The sequence below is a fragment of the Ipomoea triloba genome, chromosome 6 (genome assembly GCF_003576645.1).
Source record: "Ipomoea triloba cultivar NCNSP0323 chromosome 6, ASM357664v1".
Classification (NCBI taxonomy): domain Eukaryota; kingdom Viridiplantae; phylum Streptophyta; class Magnoliopsida; order Solanales; family Convolvulaceae; genus Ipomoea; species Ipomoea triloba.
This window is the reverse complement of record NC_044921.1, coordinates 24,189,238-24,205,280: the sequence shown is the minus strand read 5'-3', so window position 1 is coordinate 24,205,280 and position 16,043 is coordinate 24,189,238. Positions and strand designations below refer to the sequence as shown.

The 16,043-nt window shown below is 35.5% G+C and overlaps 2 protein-coding genes across 2 annotated transcripts; both read left to right on the top strand.

Annotated features, from left to right (window-relative positions):
• The first annotated feature begins 5,717 nt into the window (after nt 1–5,717).
• On the top strand, nt 5,718–7,424 carry LOC116022841 (heat stress transcription factor B-4-like). Its single transcript, XM_031263726.1, has 2 exons — nt 5,718–6,196; nt 6,380–7,424. Exons 1-2 carry the CDS (start codon nt 5,948–5,950, stop codon nt 7,178–7,180), a joined length of 1,050 nt encoding a protein of 349 aa, XP_031119586.1. The 5' UTR covers nt 5,718–5,947; the 3' UTR covers nt 7,181–7,424.
• Nucleotides 7,425–11,025: 3,601 nt separating this feature from the next.
• Nucleotides 11,026–15,270, top strand: LOC116021974 (protein ROOT INITIATION DEFECTIVE 3). The gene is made up of 8 exons (XM_031262510.1): nt 11,026–11,250; nt 11,604–11,717; nt 11,819–11,952; nt 12,037–12,184; nt 12,363–12,562; nt 12,732–12,859; nt 13,817–14,067; nt 14,529–15,270. The coding sequence occupies exons 1-8, from the start codon at nt 11,041–11,043 to the stop codon at nt 14,703–14,705; spliced, it is 1,362 nt and encodes a 453-aa protein (XP_031118370.1). The 5' UTR covers nt 11,026–11,040; the 3' UTR covers nt 14,706–15,270.
• The last annotated feature ends 773 nt before the right edge of the window (nt 15,271–16,043 follow it).

Genomic DNA, 16,043 nt, shown 5'->3' with positions numbered 1-16,043 from the left:
CTGCCCCCCCCCCCCACCCCCACCCCCACCCCCCTGTCTGTTCCCATGCCAGCCGCTGAGCGTTTTGCAGACCAGAAACCAAACCAAAAGTTGAACTGTTAAACAGGCGGGCAGGGATAGGTGTTTGTTTGTTGTTTTGGAGAGTTTACGATTCTTCTTCACTTACTGTATAAGAGAGAGTACGTAGTGGCATCTCCACATCAACCTGACACTTTCTTTTTTCTTCATTCTTATAAGTAAATGGGTAAAAATAGTTATTTTTCATTAATTAATCATTTTAGTTGTCATTTAAACAATGCTGCAAAAATTCCGTCTAGACGCCGATTAATCGTAGCCTAGGCACTAAGTGTTGATCGACCGCCTAGCGTATCACCTTAATTGGTGGTTTAGGCGGTCGGTCGGCTAGGTGGTCGACTAGGCGCAGACTGCCTAGGCCTCCTAGGCGCCGAGTATACTTCCTAGGCACCGACTAAGCTGCCTAGTTGGTCGATTAACTATTGTTCTTTTTTTTTTTTTAAATGGGTTATGTTATTCAAAATAACATTATTTTGAGCGAAATAGCCTTAAATTGTTCAAACTTGTTCAAACTCTAAATAATTGTTCAAACTCTAAATAATTTTTTGTTAATATTTAATATTTTAGTATTAACTATTAAAGTATTATATACTCCGTAGTTTATAACTATTAGTCTTTAAAAAATTTAAAATACTTAAACAAATTAAAAAAAAAAATACACGAGCGCCTAGGCGCCGATTAATCCCACCTAGACGCCTAGGTGCCGATTAATCCCCGCCTAGACACCTCTCGAATGCCCAATGAGCACCTAGCGATTTTTCTAACCATGCATTTAAATAAATAAATAATAGTACGTGTTACTAACTTTTGTCAATTACTACGTATCAAATATCTGAATTCGATTTCGATATTTTAACCAAACATCCTTGTATTTAAAAACATTTCCAGTCTGACCGGTCGGTTAACAATTGAGGTAGTCATAATAATTTAGCGAACTGAATGGTCAATGTATAGTAAGGCAGTAGTGTCACGTCATCGCAAAGGAAATTTGAAAACTCAATTCCCCAGTGAGATTGGTTCCCACTAATTTGAGAAATGTTACTAATTAATTTGGTTCACACATGTCCGAATCTCTTCAGCATCAACACGTGACACGACTAATTTAATTGATTGACCTGTAAGTGATCACCCCGTACCCTTTATGGTCAAGACTTTTGACATGTGCACCTTGGCCGAGTGAAGCCTTCGGACCTAAAGGACTTTTAGTAATTAGTAATTACCGACGTATTGAAAGTGTTTCGACTCCCTAACTCCAATAGAACTTTGGGTACTAAGAATCACACTTATAAAATCATCCATTTGAACATAACGCATCAACCAAAGATAATTAACATTATCAAGTTTAAATACCTACAAATTCTGGTGTTTAACAGATAAAAATCCATTGGTAATAACTTAGATATTGCAAATTTTATTAATTTACCTATATAGGGCAAGATTAGGTGAGAACTAGTAACCGCATAAAAGACTAATCTCATCCGTCCATCTAGGATGATCAATGTCGTTGAAAATTAAGAAATTATGATGGTACAATGCATTTGAAAACGTTTGGTAGTGCATCTGTGGATAATTTTTAGTGCAACACTCATGATCTATAATAATACACTTACTTGTGCGCACTATTAGTTATATGTGAATGCATTACCAAGTGTTTTCAAATACATTATCGTAATTACAAAAATACCACTACATTTTTCTTATTTTCTCATTAATTCCTAGCCCTTGATCATCCCTAGATGGATGGATGAGACAATATGCACTTCGATCTCATGGAGCTAGTAGTTTTCATTTGAACACATAGTTATAGTTATTTATTTTAAATTGTTTGAGATGATTGCGAAATTGTATATAGTAGTTGTTGATTGTTGTAATAAGCAGATTTGTTGAATTGAATGTATTAAAAGCACTTACTGATTTATTAAAAGTGTATAGTATGTATTAGATTGTGGTGTTGGAAGGTGCAAAAAAAAAGTGTAATGGAGAACAACCATAAAAAGGTGAAAAAGATGGGAGTGATGATTTGGGTGTGGAATTACAACAGTTACACACTAACTTTCTTTTACAATAATGAGTATCAAAGCCATGATCAAAATAATCAGTTAGGGTATCTTGCTCAAATTATTACTCATCATTTTCCTATAGTTTCACTTTGGGCCCTCTAATGTCTCTACCTACTTTTCCAATGTCAATTTCCCCGAATTACTTCTCAATTAATTCTTTTTTACTTCTAGACTACAATATCTATCAAACGGTAATTTAACGTCAAAATTAACTATGAATGGTTTTAGGTAACGTTTTTGTAGTTAAGGGACTAAATTGAACAAAAAATCAGTTAGGGAACTTTTACAAAAACAAAAATAAAAAATTGCAATAGTTAAGGAATCCCAGCCGGTAGATAGATAGATAAAATTAAGCAAGAAATATAGCATCACTCCGGCCTTTTTGTTATCAGGGTTTACAAGAATGAAATAAATTTACATCTACTAACAGTCCTTAGTAGGATTTGAACTCTATACATTGTGATTGATAGCAAAGCAAATATAATAAATTTATATCGATAACCTTTAAACCAATGTGTAAATTTTCCTCAACAATATAATAATATAATTTCTTAATTAATACCTAGCTTTGGGCATAAGAAGATAAAAAAGGTGAAAACGATATTTTGCCTCAATTCATGCGAGCTTTCTAGATCAATAACACAATCACCTGAGACAACCAAGTCAGCAATTTCAATGATGGAGCCAAAATTTTCAAAAAAAAAAAAATAATAATAATAATAATAAAACCCATTAGTGAAATTTCTTATAAAAAGGTTAATATTCTTATCGCGTGTTTTTCAATTAGTAAAATTTAAAACTCTACTAATGTATAATATGTTACTATAAATCACAAATTTAAAATTTGATTCAAATAATTGAAATTTTGAGATAAAACATTCACCATTACATTAAAACATAACTATTAGTAAAGTTTGAATTCACACCAGATCAAACATTTACCATTACGTTCAAGGGCCTCCAATAAAAAATCGCTCTCCTAGTACTTGTCCTTAGCCATCAACGAACTACATAGCATGCCTTCAACCATGACCTGCTCTAAAGCAAAATTATATTTACTTATACTAGCGTAACAACTAATGTCACATTTTAGATACACGTGCAGTATGCACAACAGTTTAATTATTAGATTTGACTCACCTAATCTTCATCCAGTAGAAGCTTTTTCCTTAAAATCATAAGTAGTTAGTGTATTAGGCAAAGACTTATTAAAACAAATATATAATATTATATAAAGAATAGTTTTTTTTTTAAATAATAATAACGACAGTCGAATTTCATGCATCCAATTAATGAGTACGTCCATATGGGTTGACAAGCAATCAACCTAAAATAAGTTTTTAAATTTTTCTTTGCTACGCTAGCAAATTCGTGTTGCAGAGTCCGAATCTTACCAAAGACCAAAAAAAAAAAGTATAAATTTAATATGACACTATTTTACCATTATTATATATGGGTCTTAGGCCAATTGAGACATATCATATAATTTATCTCATTTACTAATTTCTAAAAATGGTGAGAAAGTCTTAATTAAGTTTGGGTTCAAATTGACAGCAGCTAAACCTGAACTGCCAAAATAATTTTTTTTTTTTTAAATACACGGATCAATTCAAGAAATGCATAGCTGCTGGCATGATAGCTCTATTGAAGTTTGGAATATTACTATATCAGAGAAAGAGAGAGAAAAGCATGCAATAGAAGCTAGGAGCAAGAAGCTAAGCTAAGGTGATGGAAGAAGTAGAAGTGAAATGTCGCGAGTAAAATAAGAAGCAGGCCGGCTTTTTAATCTTATCGTGTAGTTACATTTCATGGATATGATGTATCCTTTTACCTTGTTTGTCTGCAAATGAAACAGTGGCAGTAGCAGTCGTATATATGTTGTAGAATAATGTTGAAAATGATGGGCTCACTCGACTCGATATTGGGAACACACTTTCGCCCCTTCCCTTCCCATTAAACTACAAACGCAAACCTACAAATTAAAATTGAAAAGAGTCCAGAAGCTACTAACTTATTTTTGAAATATTATTATACAGAGTCTTTTATAAACTTATTAACTTTGATTATTTTGTTCTTCTTATTTCATTGTAGTATAGTAGCAACAATTTTTTTTTAAAAAAAAAAAATTATAATATACAACGAACATCGCACGTCAACACTTTTGCCCAACATGCTGATTTATATGAATTGAACAATAAGAGATTTTGTATTTTATTTGATTTTGACAAGTCGTTCTGATCTATAACTTATTGGGCAAAAAATTTGTACATGAATACATGCATGGTGGAGTTATTTGTTGTGGAGAAAAAAGAAAAGAGGTGTGGCCCTCAATGTCCCTGAGAAGCTCCACCACTGCTCGCAACCATCATGCCTAAAACATAATCAATACAAGATGATTAACTTTCTTCTTGGTTATAATAGCCTATTGTCCTCCAAAACAAAATGCAATTTCCCCTTCGGAGCTTTGCTGCCATTGCAGATTGATTACTACATAGTACTCATTTGAGCAAAATATGGATGTTTTTAATTTACACATTTTGATGTACGTGTACTTTTTCACTGTTTTAGAAATGCTTGTAGTGGTACTGTACTAGGCTGGAAATGTAGACTCTTCACACCTGTAGCAAGTAGCAGTACTACCAGTCATTAAAGACCATCAAGATTCCAAAATAAGGGAAAACAAACACAGTTTTGGTAAATATCACTAAAAAAATGAATTTAATTAACATGGTATTGTCAAGAAACATGAGGTCGTTATTTGAAGGCACACTTTTGGTGAAATCCGTTCTGTAATCTTAACCAGTAAAACATGCATCCACTATTCGAAAGTGCACTTAGTAACGGTGGAATTCACATTCTGACGGTAGCTGACAAATGATCATAAGGAAGAAACTAACTTAGGTTAGCCATAACGCAGCTGACCAACTCAAACCAAGAAAGTCAATATACATCGAACACAAAGATGTAAACTGGTTTAGGTTATGTTGTTCATAGCTAACCAACTCAGACAAAGAAATCCAATGGGATAGCTCAAGTGACAAGTGAGCTCTCTTTGTGGTGAAGGATTCCGGAAGAACTCGGATTCGATTCCCCCTAGACCAACTCTCGTGCCTCCCCGAGCGAGCGCGGATTAGTAGGGTGGACTGGAACGGTTAAACGGACGGAGAAATATCTGAAACATGCATCTCGTGGATTCACCCAAAAAACCTCAGACAAATAATAATTAAACAACTCCACAGAATGATTACCAAGATAAGTGTCTGATCAACTCGATTGAGTTTCTCTAATATATTTATTTTGTAACATGAGGTAAGGATGGTCAATTAAAAAAATCAATGAATATACAAATTAAATTTTATTATTACATGGTAAAAGATAAAAATGATTAGGGGAAAATATGAATTTTCTTGTTTTGACATGATAGAATTTTTGTAAATGGCATGTGCGCCGAAAGAAATGTTCAAGAAGAGAAGACATTAAGGAAGAGTTTGTGTCACGGGTTTGTATCGAGAGGCCCTTATTCCCAGAGTCCCAGACAAAAAGACACATATTCTCTCTTCTCTTCTCTTCTTCCTACATCAAACACCCCCTCCCCCCTACCATATATATGGATCTCCCCCTCCCCTGAAAAACAAATTATATATATACATATATATATTTATATATATTAACTCCGTCCTCTCCAAACTCCAGTCCACATTTCAGACAGGGTTGAGGGTTCCATCAATAAACCTACGACTCTTAGTCTCACCTTAAACCCCACAAACAAACTGCTACATACAAGTTTCAGAAGAAAAGAAGCTTCATCATCAATGGCGTTGATGCTAGACAACTGTGAAGGCATATTACTATCGTTGGACTCCCACAAATCAGTCCCGGCGCCGTTTCTGACCAAAACGTACCAGCTCGTCGACGACCCCGCCACCGACCACATCGTATCTTGGGGAGAAGACGACACCACCTTTGTCGTTTGGCGGCCGCCGGAGTTCGCCCGTGACCTCCTCCCCAACTACTTCAAACACAACAACTTCTCCTCCTTCGTCCGCCAACTCAACACCTATGTAAGTATATCACTCTTTAGTTTTAGTTTTAGTTTTGTAGATTGTCTAAGGAAAACTATAAGTACTATCTGATCTTAAGACAAAGGACCACGAAGAAGTAAATTAGTCTAGATTGTTGACAATTTTTATTAGAGTATAATATGTAATCTTGTAGTTACTAATTAACGATTAACTTGGTTCCAGGGTTTTAGGAAGGTTGTGCCGGATAGATGGGAGTTTGCGAACGAATTCTTCAAGAGAGGGGAAAAGCATTTGTTGTGTGAGATCCACCGGAGGAAGACGGCGCAGCCGCAGGTGGCGGTGAGCCACCACCACCACCACCATGCCATGAACGAGCCGAGTTTTTTCTCAGCGGCGTATAACCCGGCGCGGCTCAGCGTGTCGCCGCCGGACTCCGACGAGCAGTTGACGCCGAACCACAACAACGCGTGGTGCGACTCGCCGTCTTTCGCGTCCTCCACCGTGATTTCGGCGGCGAACAGCGGCGGCGGCGGCGCGAGCTACAACACCGGCTCCGTGGCGGCGCTGTCGGAGGACAACGTGCGGCTGAGAAGAAGCAACAATATGCTAATGTCCGAGTTGGCTCACATGCGGAAGCTTTACAACGACATTATTTACTTCGTTCAAAACCACGTTAAACCCGTAACCCCGAGCAACTCGTACCCGTCGCCGTTAACTCATCAGAAGCCACTGAGTCAACTCGTTACCTATCCCCATCCCCATCTCCCCACAAAACACCAGCCCTGCAATAACGCCATTTTGAATCTCAGCTCCCCAACCAAAACCTCACAGAGCAGCGTCACTCTCGTCGAAGAAACGCCGGCGCCGGCGGCAGATTTGTGCCGGACAAAGCTCTTCGGTTTCCCACTCCAGTCAAAGAAAAGGCTCCACCCAGATCAGGCGGCGGCGGCGGGGCACAAGGCTCGAGTTCTCGTCTTGGAGAAAGACGACTTAGCCTTGCATCTCATGCCCCCTTCATGTTAGTCTCATATCATTCACTTTCAAAAATTCTCAATTAGTTTTCTTTTTCTAGTTTTTTTTTTACCTTAAACAACTCTGATCTGGGTACGACTTTTCTTGTGTGGGTGTTTGTCTGTACGTGTAAATATGAGTTTTACTTGGCCAGATATGAATTATTGTTAATGCAGGAGGATTGTGATTAGGGTGAAAAACAAACTTTAATTAGTATCAACTCCTAATCATCAATCCTCAACATTAATGTTCCAAATCTTCCTTAGCTTCTCCGATCTCATCCTCATTATTAGTTTCTCCTTTTTATTAATGATTTATGATTGATTATATCATAAAACAGTGGAATACTAACTGATTAATTATTCACCAGAAGTACAAATGTGCAATCAACCACGGGTTGAAACTAAAAAAGTCAATAAACAATTTTGGTATAAAGTTAATTTGATATATTATAATTATTTAATAACTATTCAATCAACTTGGTTAAAGTTGCTCAAAATCTAATATAATTTCTGGCCAAAGTACAAAGGGGAGAGCTTTCTTGTTTTCTCTGATCAATGCATTAAATGGATCATGGGTACAAAAATGGACGCTTCTCAACTACGCAGAAGAAAATACGTACATACATGCATCTATCCTGTACACGTTTTGTTTTATACGTGGGAATGAAAAATGAATAATCATCAAATTAGGTCCCGGATTGTTCTTTCAGAATTTAACTCTTATTGAAAAAAGCTTGACCAAAAATTCTTTAACTTGGTGTACCCTTTATAAATTAAAAGTCAAATTTAACTTCACGTTCTTTAACATAAAGTACATTTTACAAGAGTTTATCATCCTCCAAAAGTTTTAAGTCGTGAAGTCACTACTCAAAAGTGTGCACTGAGTAAATTTTGTATTGTAACACTAGTTGGCAAAAGACTACAAAAAGATAAATTAAGATGATTGACTCAAATTAAGAAGATCAATAAGTCATTCTTACTGTCGATCTTGAAACCTTATAGTTACCAAATCAAAATCTTTTATACATTTTGTGAAGAAAGTGAGAAAAAGGGTTTTGCATGATAAATCATGGCAATTTATGGGAAAATCTGGGAGTACTAAGAAGTAACTACATGAGACATAGGAGAGTAATTATTATGGTAATAATCGCTGTTATCAAGTACTCCGTATGATTTAGGAAAGTGAAAGCTCCCATGATATCTTGTTTGATTGAGGTTAAAATCTCTCTCTTGTTTACTAGAAACTGCACGGTCGGTCACGTAAAAGTCCTCAGTAAACAACCACCCAGATGCCAACAAAACCGTGTCAAGAAAATGTACTCCCCTATCTTTTACTGACACATATATAATTATATTGACATTTCAAATTTTAAATATTACAAAAAATATTTTTACATGTATTTTTTAAATTATTGAGGTATGGGCACATGAGATGATGAGAGATTGGGTTTGGGCTTGGGAATTAAAGGGGAAATTTCAAGTAGTTGGTTTGATAATTATAATATTTTAAGTTTAATTTTTATGAAAGTTGTTTATTGGTTTTATTGGTTTGAGTCGATAAATTATAAATAATTAATGAACCAATCAATTATATGCGATCTAAATTAGCTTAATTGTGATCTTTGCTTTGCTCACAAAAGGAAAAATTCCCTCACCTACAGGTCACCTCACCCCAATCTAATAAGATAGTGGAGAGGTAAATTACACTGACTCAACAACCTATTAGGTGGACAGGACTTGGTGTCCACAAAGAGTTTACCTCATGCAAACTTCCACATTACGACGGTCAATGCTCGATCTTATGTACTTGTCCATAATCTACCACCTAGGATCCAATTGTGCTGCCCATGTGGACTTTCATTGTGGTCATTGCGGGCTTTTCTCTAAATCAAAAGTGGTCAATGACTATGAACTTATCAAATCCGTTGCACATAGTCTTTAATTTCTAATGTGATTTATTTCTTCTATATAATTTGCATGGTATTATATAAGAATGTGGTTTATGTTGTATACATTCTTGAATAAGGGTGGTACCAAAAAATAAAAAGTAAATCAATTATATGCCTTTAATTGAGACATGTTTGGATCCTCATCTACCTACTATGTCCTCTTCCTCTCCCATTTAAATTGGATATTCTATCACTGATAGAGAGAAAGTGCTCTTGACTAGACATAAACATTCAACGCAAAGTTAACTTTGCTTTAATTCTTGAAAATCCCAATCTTTATTTAATTTCCTTTAAATTTCTACACTTTGCTTCTTCTTTTGCACAATCCAACCCATAAATCCATACTACTGTAGCACTAAAGTTTAAACATAAAGTTTGACTAAACATTCCTATTAAACTTTTCCTTTCTTGACAATTTCAAAAGGTTATGAAGAAATGTGGCTAAAACTAGTCTTTATTTTGTAGTAGGTATGTCAACACTTTTCTTTTTCTTGTTTATAATTAATTATTACTCCATATAAAAATTACAACTAGAAGATAAAAATTATTAATTTTAACGAAATACAAAATGGATGACTGAACAACTTAAAATTATAAATTCCACCATTTCATTATTAATTAGCTTGACTATTTCACTATTTAAACATTAGTAAAATACAATGTTGGATTTGTGATGATAATTGCGATTTTCATTGCCGAAATATAGCCGGAGAAGACAGCCAATCGACACCAACGACCATTTCGCCGGTATTTTTTGTGGGAATATCGACGGAGGTTCGCCTAAATCTGAGTGACCTGTAATACCGATTTTGGACCTAATTATTCTAAATAATATATTTAAAGGTTAATTGCAACTTTTAAAAGTTTAAGGACTTATATAACTTTTTGAGTAATGTTCAATGACCTATTTGACACTTTTTCGTTATTTCTATTCTTTTTTTCCCCTCTCATCTAATAAAATTAACTAAAGATATGGAATTACATTTATCATTTTTCAATATTTATAGTACAAAAATTGTTAGTCAAGTATAGGTACGTGGTAGGCTCACGTATACGTTGTAGGCTTCAACAAATTAAAAGTTGCACGTGCAGGTGTACAACGATCAATCACAATGCATCTAAAGAGGATTAGTAATCCCATGCATTTCAAAGTTTAGTAGTTTTAGACTACTTTTTTTGACATTTTTCTTGGATGCTATTATTGACAATTGTTTTATTTAAAAATAATATTATTGGTAACATAAAATAGGGAAAAAAACATGCATTTGTTTTTGTTTTGGAAGCATCCTAATTGCTTTCTTATAAAGTTTTGAATCTTTTTATGTTTCACAATTTTTTGAAAATGTGTGCAATCTTTTGGACCTACGTTTGCCGACACTTCAACAAACAAATATATGATTAAAAAAAACATTATTGCATATTGTGAAAAAAAGAATGTTATTTTATCGTCATAAATTTATTTCATAATATTCACATAATAATCAGGTAATAAAATTATGTATATTTAGTACACGAGTTTTAAAAAATTCATTTTTTTAGTACTACTGCCTCTGTTACAATGTAGTATCTGTTATTTTATAATATGCAAGGTGGGCCAACCACAATTTATACACTGAATGTTCACAATTCAAATTGTGAACATTCAGTATGTAAATTGTGTATTTTGAACTCGGGTCCAACTTGAGTCCATAGAATAATTTGCCTAGCACCTTATGGAACAACAATGTTGTGTAAATGTGATCCAGCCCAATAGACCATTCCATTTTCTTTCTTCCTTTATTTGGGTCAATGGCCCTATAATTGCGAAACTCAAGGTCCGGCCATTTCATCCAGAACCAACTAGGCCCACTATAATGTGCTTCAGAAGAATTATACGAACATTTCCACCCTAAAACCCAGCCATAAACCCTCACACTCGACAATGGAACCGGAGCTGGTGATTGCTTCGTCGTCGACCGACGCCGGCGTTAGCTGCTGGGACCTCCACTCAGGCGCGGAACACCTCTCCTATAAGAATTGCTCTTCCCCCTCGCACGGCCTCGCCATCGTCGCCGGCCGTTTTCTGGCCTCCTCTCAACTCCGCCAAACCAGATCATCTTCCGGCTCCATCTTTTACTGGTCCTGGAACAAGGTAATGAATGCACAAGCGCACAGTATCTCGATTGTATCTATTCTTCTTCAAATTAACTTGCTGCGTGGTCGCCTCGTTGAAGGCTTGGAGCTATAGCGTGTGCTAGGATGATATTTTCATTTTATTAATTGTGATTTGTATAGAAAATTGAAGCATTTATTCCATCTCAACTAAAAGCTCAATTGCATATTTATGTTTATATATTATATGCTAAACACTTGACCTTGTTGACCCTAGTGGTGACCACTTTTTTTTTATCTATCCATCTGAACTAAAAGCCTAAACCGCTGGATTTATGTTTATATATTATATATGCTCAACATAGAATTTCTTAGTTTCTTTATATTTTATAGCCTCAAGTAGAAGTAAAGAGCTTTCCAGCCGAACCGATTACACCGCTTGTTTCTAATGCTGATGGATCGTTTATAGCTGGAGGTGGTGCGTCTGGAGATATATACTTATGGCAGGTAAACTAGAATCCTTCTTCTGTTTTATTGAAGAGCAATCAAGTGTAAAGTGTTATGTGTTTTTCGTATGGAATAATTCGTGGTGGGAATATGATTTCTAGGTTGCAAGTGGGAAACTTCTCAAGAAGTGGCATGCTCATTATAGGGGAGTTACTTGCTTAGTCTTCATTGATGACCAATCACTATTGGTTTCCGGGGCGGAGGATGGAAGTATTAGAGTTTGGTCACTTATAATGTAGTTCACTGTTCTTATGCTTAAACTACTATACTTTTGGTTTGTTTGGAGTGAAGGATACTTAATAGAATCCTGTGTGGCTAGGGTATTTGATGATTTTCTGAGGCAGCAGGCAAAACGACCCTTTGAGCATAGTTTCTCTGAACATACTCTAAAGGTGACTGATATTGTGGCTGGAAGTGGAGGAGCTAATGCTATAATTATCTCTGCTTCTGAGGACAGGACTTGCAAGGTTTGGAATGCCTTTCTTATATTCTCAATAATCTGCTCATTAATTCAAATTTTTACCTAAATGATAGCATTGATTCTTAATTCTGTTGGATTTGGCATTTAATCAATAAAACTGGATGCCAATATTTAATTATCAGACCTATAGTTTTTGTTCACTTCATTGCTATACATTCCATTAGGTATGGAGCTTATCAAGAGGGGTAGTCTTGAGAGATATTGTGTTTCCTTCAATAATTGATGCTATTGCATTAGACCCTGGTGAACATGTGTTTTATGCTGGTGGTAGAGATGGAAAGATATATATTGGTGCACTTAATGCTTTAGCCCACTCAAACAGTAACTTTGGGCCAAACATCGTTGGTTCTTTGACTGAACATAGGTATTCAAACATCCACACCTTTGCTTTCTATAAATTTATGAATGGTAAACTTTGTATTTCATTTTCTTCATTAAATTCTTGGGAAGTCTTATCTGAATGGATACTTGACTTACCTATGCTGTCTTTTCGTGATTTTACTTTAAATGATTTTACCTTGTCCTTGAAACAGTAAGGGCATTACATGCTTAGCTTTCAGTATGGATGGATCCCTGCTGGTTTCTGGATCAGAGGATGGCACGATTCGAGTCTGGGATACTAAAAACCACAACATCACTCGCATCTTTAGGCATGGAAAAGGTATATTTGATATTATAATATGATGGTAATAGCAAGCTCAATCAACTTCTTATTTTCAGATTTTAGGATTAAATTTAATATATTGTGAACACAAGTTTTTGGTATTCAATGAGCTCTAATGAACTGACTGAACTTGCTTTAGCCACTGCAAAAACCTCCTCACATTGAGTTCCAAACTGGTTATAGGATGAACACGGGATCTTGTCCATATTCAGTGCCTCAGTGTAGACCAAGCAGAAGTAGGACAACTTTGAGCTTCTAGTCAGAGAACCTTGGCTGGGGACTTAGGTTGGCTTATGTCAGGCTATTGGTTTGATTAATATTAAGCAGTAAATACAAGATCAAGAGATTGGTATAAGGAGGGGTTTGAACATTAACAAAATAGCATAAAACTGAGAGAGAAAAAGCCAAGGAACTATGGGAATCACAACTCTTGTATTCCCCAATGTATTAGACATTGGGTTTTCATTGGGACATGTGGGAATATAATTGTTCCATCATGCATTTGATATTAGCATCAGTTCTGAGAAATTCATAATTGACCAAATGATGAAGAATCCAGGGAGTTTAGTGTTTATAATCGCTGAAATCTTTACAGGCTCAAAAAGGAACATTAAAGCATTTAGACACTACCTAGTTATGGCCATAAAAAAATAACTAGGAATACACATTACCTACATAGAAAATCATAGTGTAGTTTTACTTGAAAATCTAATTACTTATAAATCATTTGTTACCCTTTTGTCAGAGTTTTGTGCAAAATACAGATATAGGAGAAAATTACATAGTACCCTTTTTTTTAAGGAATTGTTCTTTACAGTGTGTTTGAATCCTGCCATCCTGCACCAAAGTAATCGTTGGGAAAACTTCATAGCTATAAGAGAGGGAATAATAAGAATAATAATAATACGGATCTTTAGGGATTCTGACAGTTCTCTTTGTATTGTTATTTGGCAGGACCAGTTAACAATATTCTTGTTGTTAGACCACCATCACATTTAAGTGCACGAACATCTATTACTTCCCATCCATCCTCAACGAAGAGGCCAGGATTACCAATGCCACCACCATTGGAAAAGTATACTAATTCTTCTGATGAAAATAATGATGTGAAAGCATTCATTGCCCCACAAAACATTCCCAATGTACATCTTGAAGCATCATATGTCAGTTGCCAGACCATGAATAACCAAATCAGAGAACTTGAGGTTGGTATTTTGTTAATGAATAGTTGTTAATGAATAACCAAATCAGAGTTATGGACTTACGCAACTAGACTATAAGATCTTTGGCAATTATGGTTCCTCTTTATTCAACTTATTTGCATATATTTTGGCATCTATTTATTTATTTATTTATTTTTATTGTTATAAGTAGGAGTTATCCCGTGTTTTTAATGTCATCATGGGAACTTTAGTGATTGAAGGATAAATGACTTTTTTAAAGTTTATTTTCGGGTCTTATTTTATTGGCATATTAAGGCTCTCCCTTTGGTGTTTGCTACTATTGCTTTACTTCTATCTGTTTTATCTTATATTTTTTGTCAGATTATCCTTGGTAACCATAATTTAGTCCCTTCATAGTAGTTGAAATGCATACACTACCATTGTTAAATTGAACTATGGATCAAGGTCTGAAACTGAAGTATGTCATTTCCTTGTCTGAACAGCAAAGGGGTTCTTCTGCAGCAACTGAAATAGAGACGGAAAGGCTAAAAGTTGAGCATAAGAAATCCATGCAAATGCTGCAGCAATGGCAAAAGACATACCGAGATCTACATCAGTTTTGTGTGTCCGAGATATTGAATGGGGAACAAATTGGAAATGCTGATGGCCAAGGCATGTGAGATGGCGTTTTAACATAGAAAATGGAACTTCTCCAAACTACACATGTTGCATCTGTACCACCCCGCATATCTTCGCTGTGACAATTTCCCTGCCATACGGCATTACAAACAACACAACTGCCACAGTGCCACCGCTATTTGTGACCCCCATTGCTGGCTGCCACCCGCCACCAGTTGCTGCCTACCCCCATTTCAGTGCCGGGGGGCCCTTAATCTTATTTAGTTTTGTTGCACGTTCTGAATTAGAAGCTAGCCCTGTTTCTTTTTGGGTATGGAAATAGGGCAGCTTTTTGGGCTTCAAAAATATTCAATCTCAGTAACTGCTAACCCAATCAAAACATGTGTCCTCTTGGGTTAAATATCAAGACCCATATTTTCTGTTTGTGAATGTACCTGAGATGAATGTCCATTAGAACTATGATGAATGTTCTAGATTATTTTTTTTAAAGACAATTGTGTAAATGCAAATTTTCAAAGATTTATTCTTTTTTCTTGGGTAGTTGTGTCTTTATAACTGACAGTGTAATTATGGCATCTGTACTGAGAACTGATGGTTGAAATTTCAGTGCGATCCCCAGAGATCACTAAATTCAGGCCTTTTTTTTCTATGCATTTTCAGCACTGAAGTGGAAAATGAAAATATTTACTGCTTAACTTTACAGGAGAAGTGTATAATGTGATAATGAGTGCACAATGAGTTTGAAGCCAAACAGTTAGTCTTTGATGCTTTGTCTGTTTTCTTGCCCAATTTGGTCATCATCCAACATGAAGGCTGATGATCTGAACATGTGGAAAGATAAATAAGAAGTAGGGCCAGTACTGTTGGTTTTTAATATATAATATTCCCTCGATATTTAGTTATTACACCAGATTCATACTGATTTAAAATCGAACCCTAAACGCATATTGTTACTTTATGCATCAGCACCTACAATCCTTTGGCAGTTACACAAAATGAAAGCAGATGGCATCGTTGTATGCTCCACTTTGTTGTTCTGATTTATATCTCGAGCTTTTGTTGTCCTGATTTATATCTCGAGTAATCTTACTACCAATATGTCACCTAACCTACTTACTTTTGTTATCCTGATTTACAACTCGGACTCTCGAAGAGTCGGAATAGTCCTACTACCAATATGCCACCCAACCTATTTAAACAACTTAAAGGCTTGACCTGCCCTGAGCCCCTGACTAATTTACTATAATAATCTCTCATATTTCTTCAAGTTCCAATGTTGAGTAAAGCAGGGATTGAAGCTATTTTAAAATATTTATGACAAATAAATAATTCATTAATTCCCTATGGAATATAATGTAGAATTAAAAAATAGGATGTGG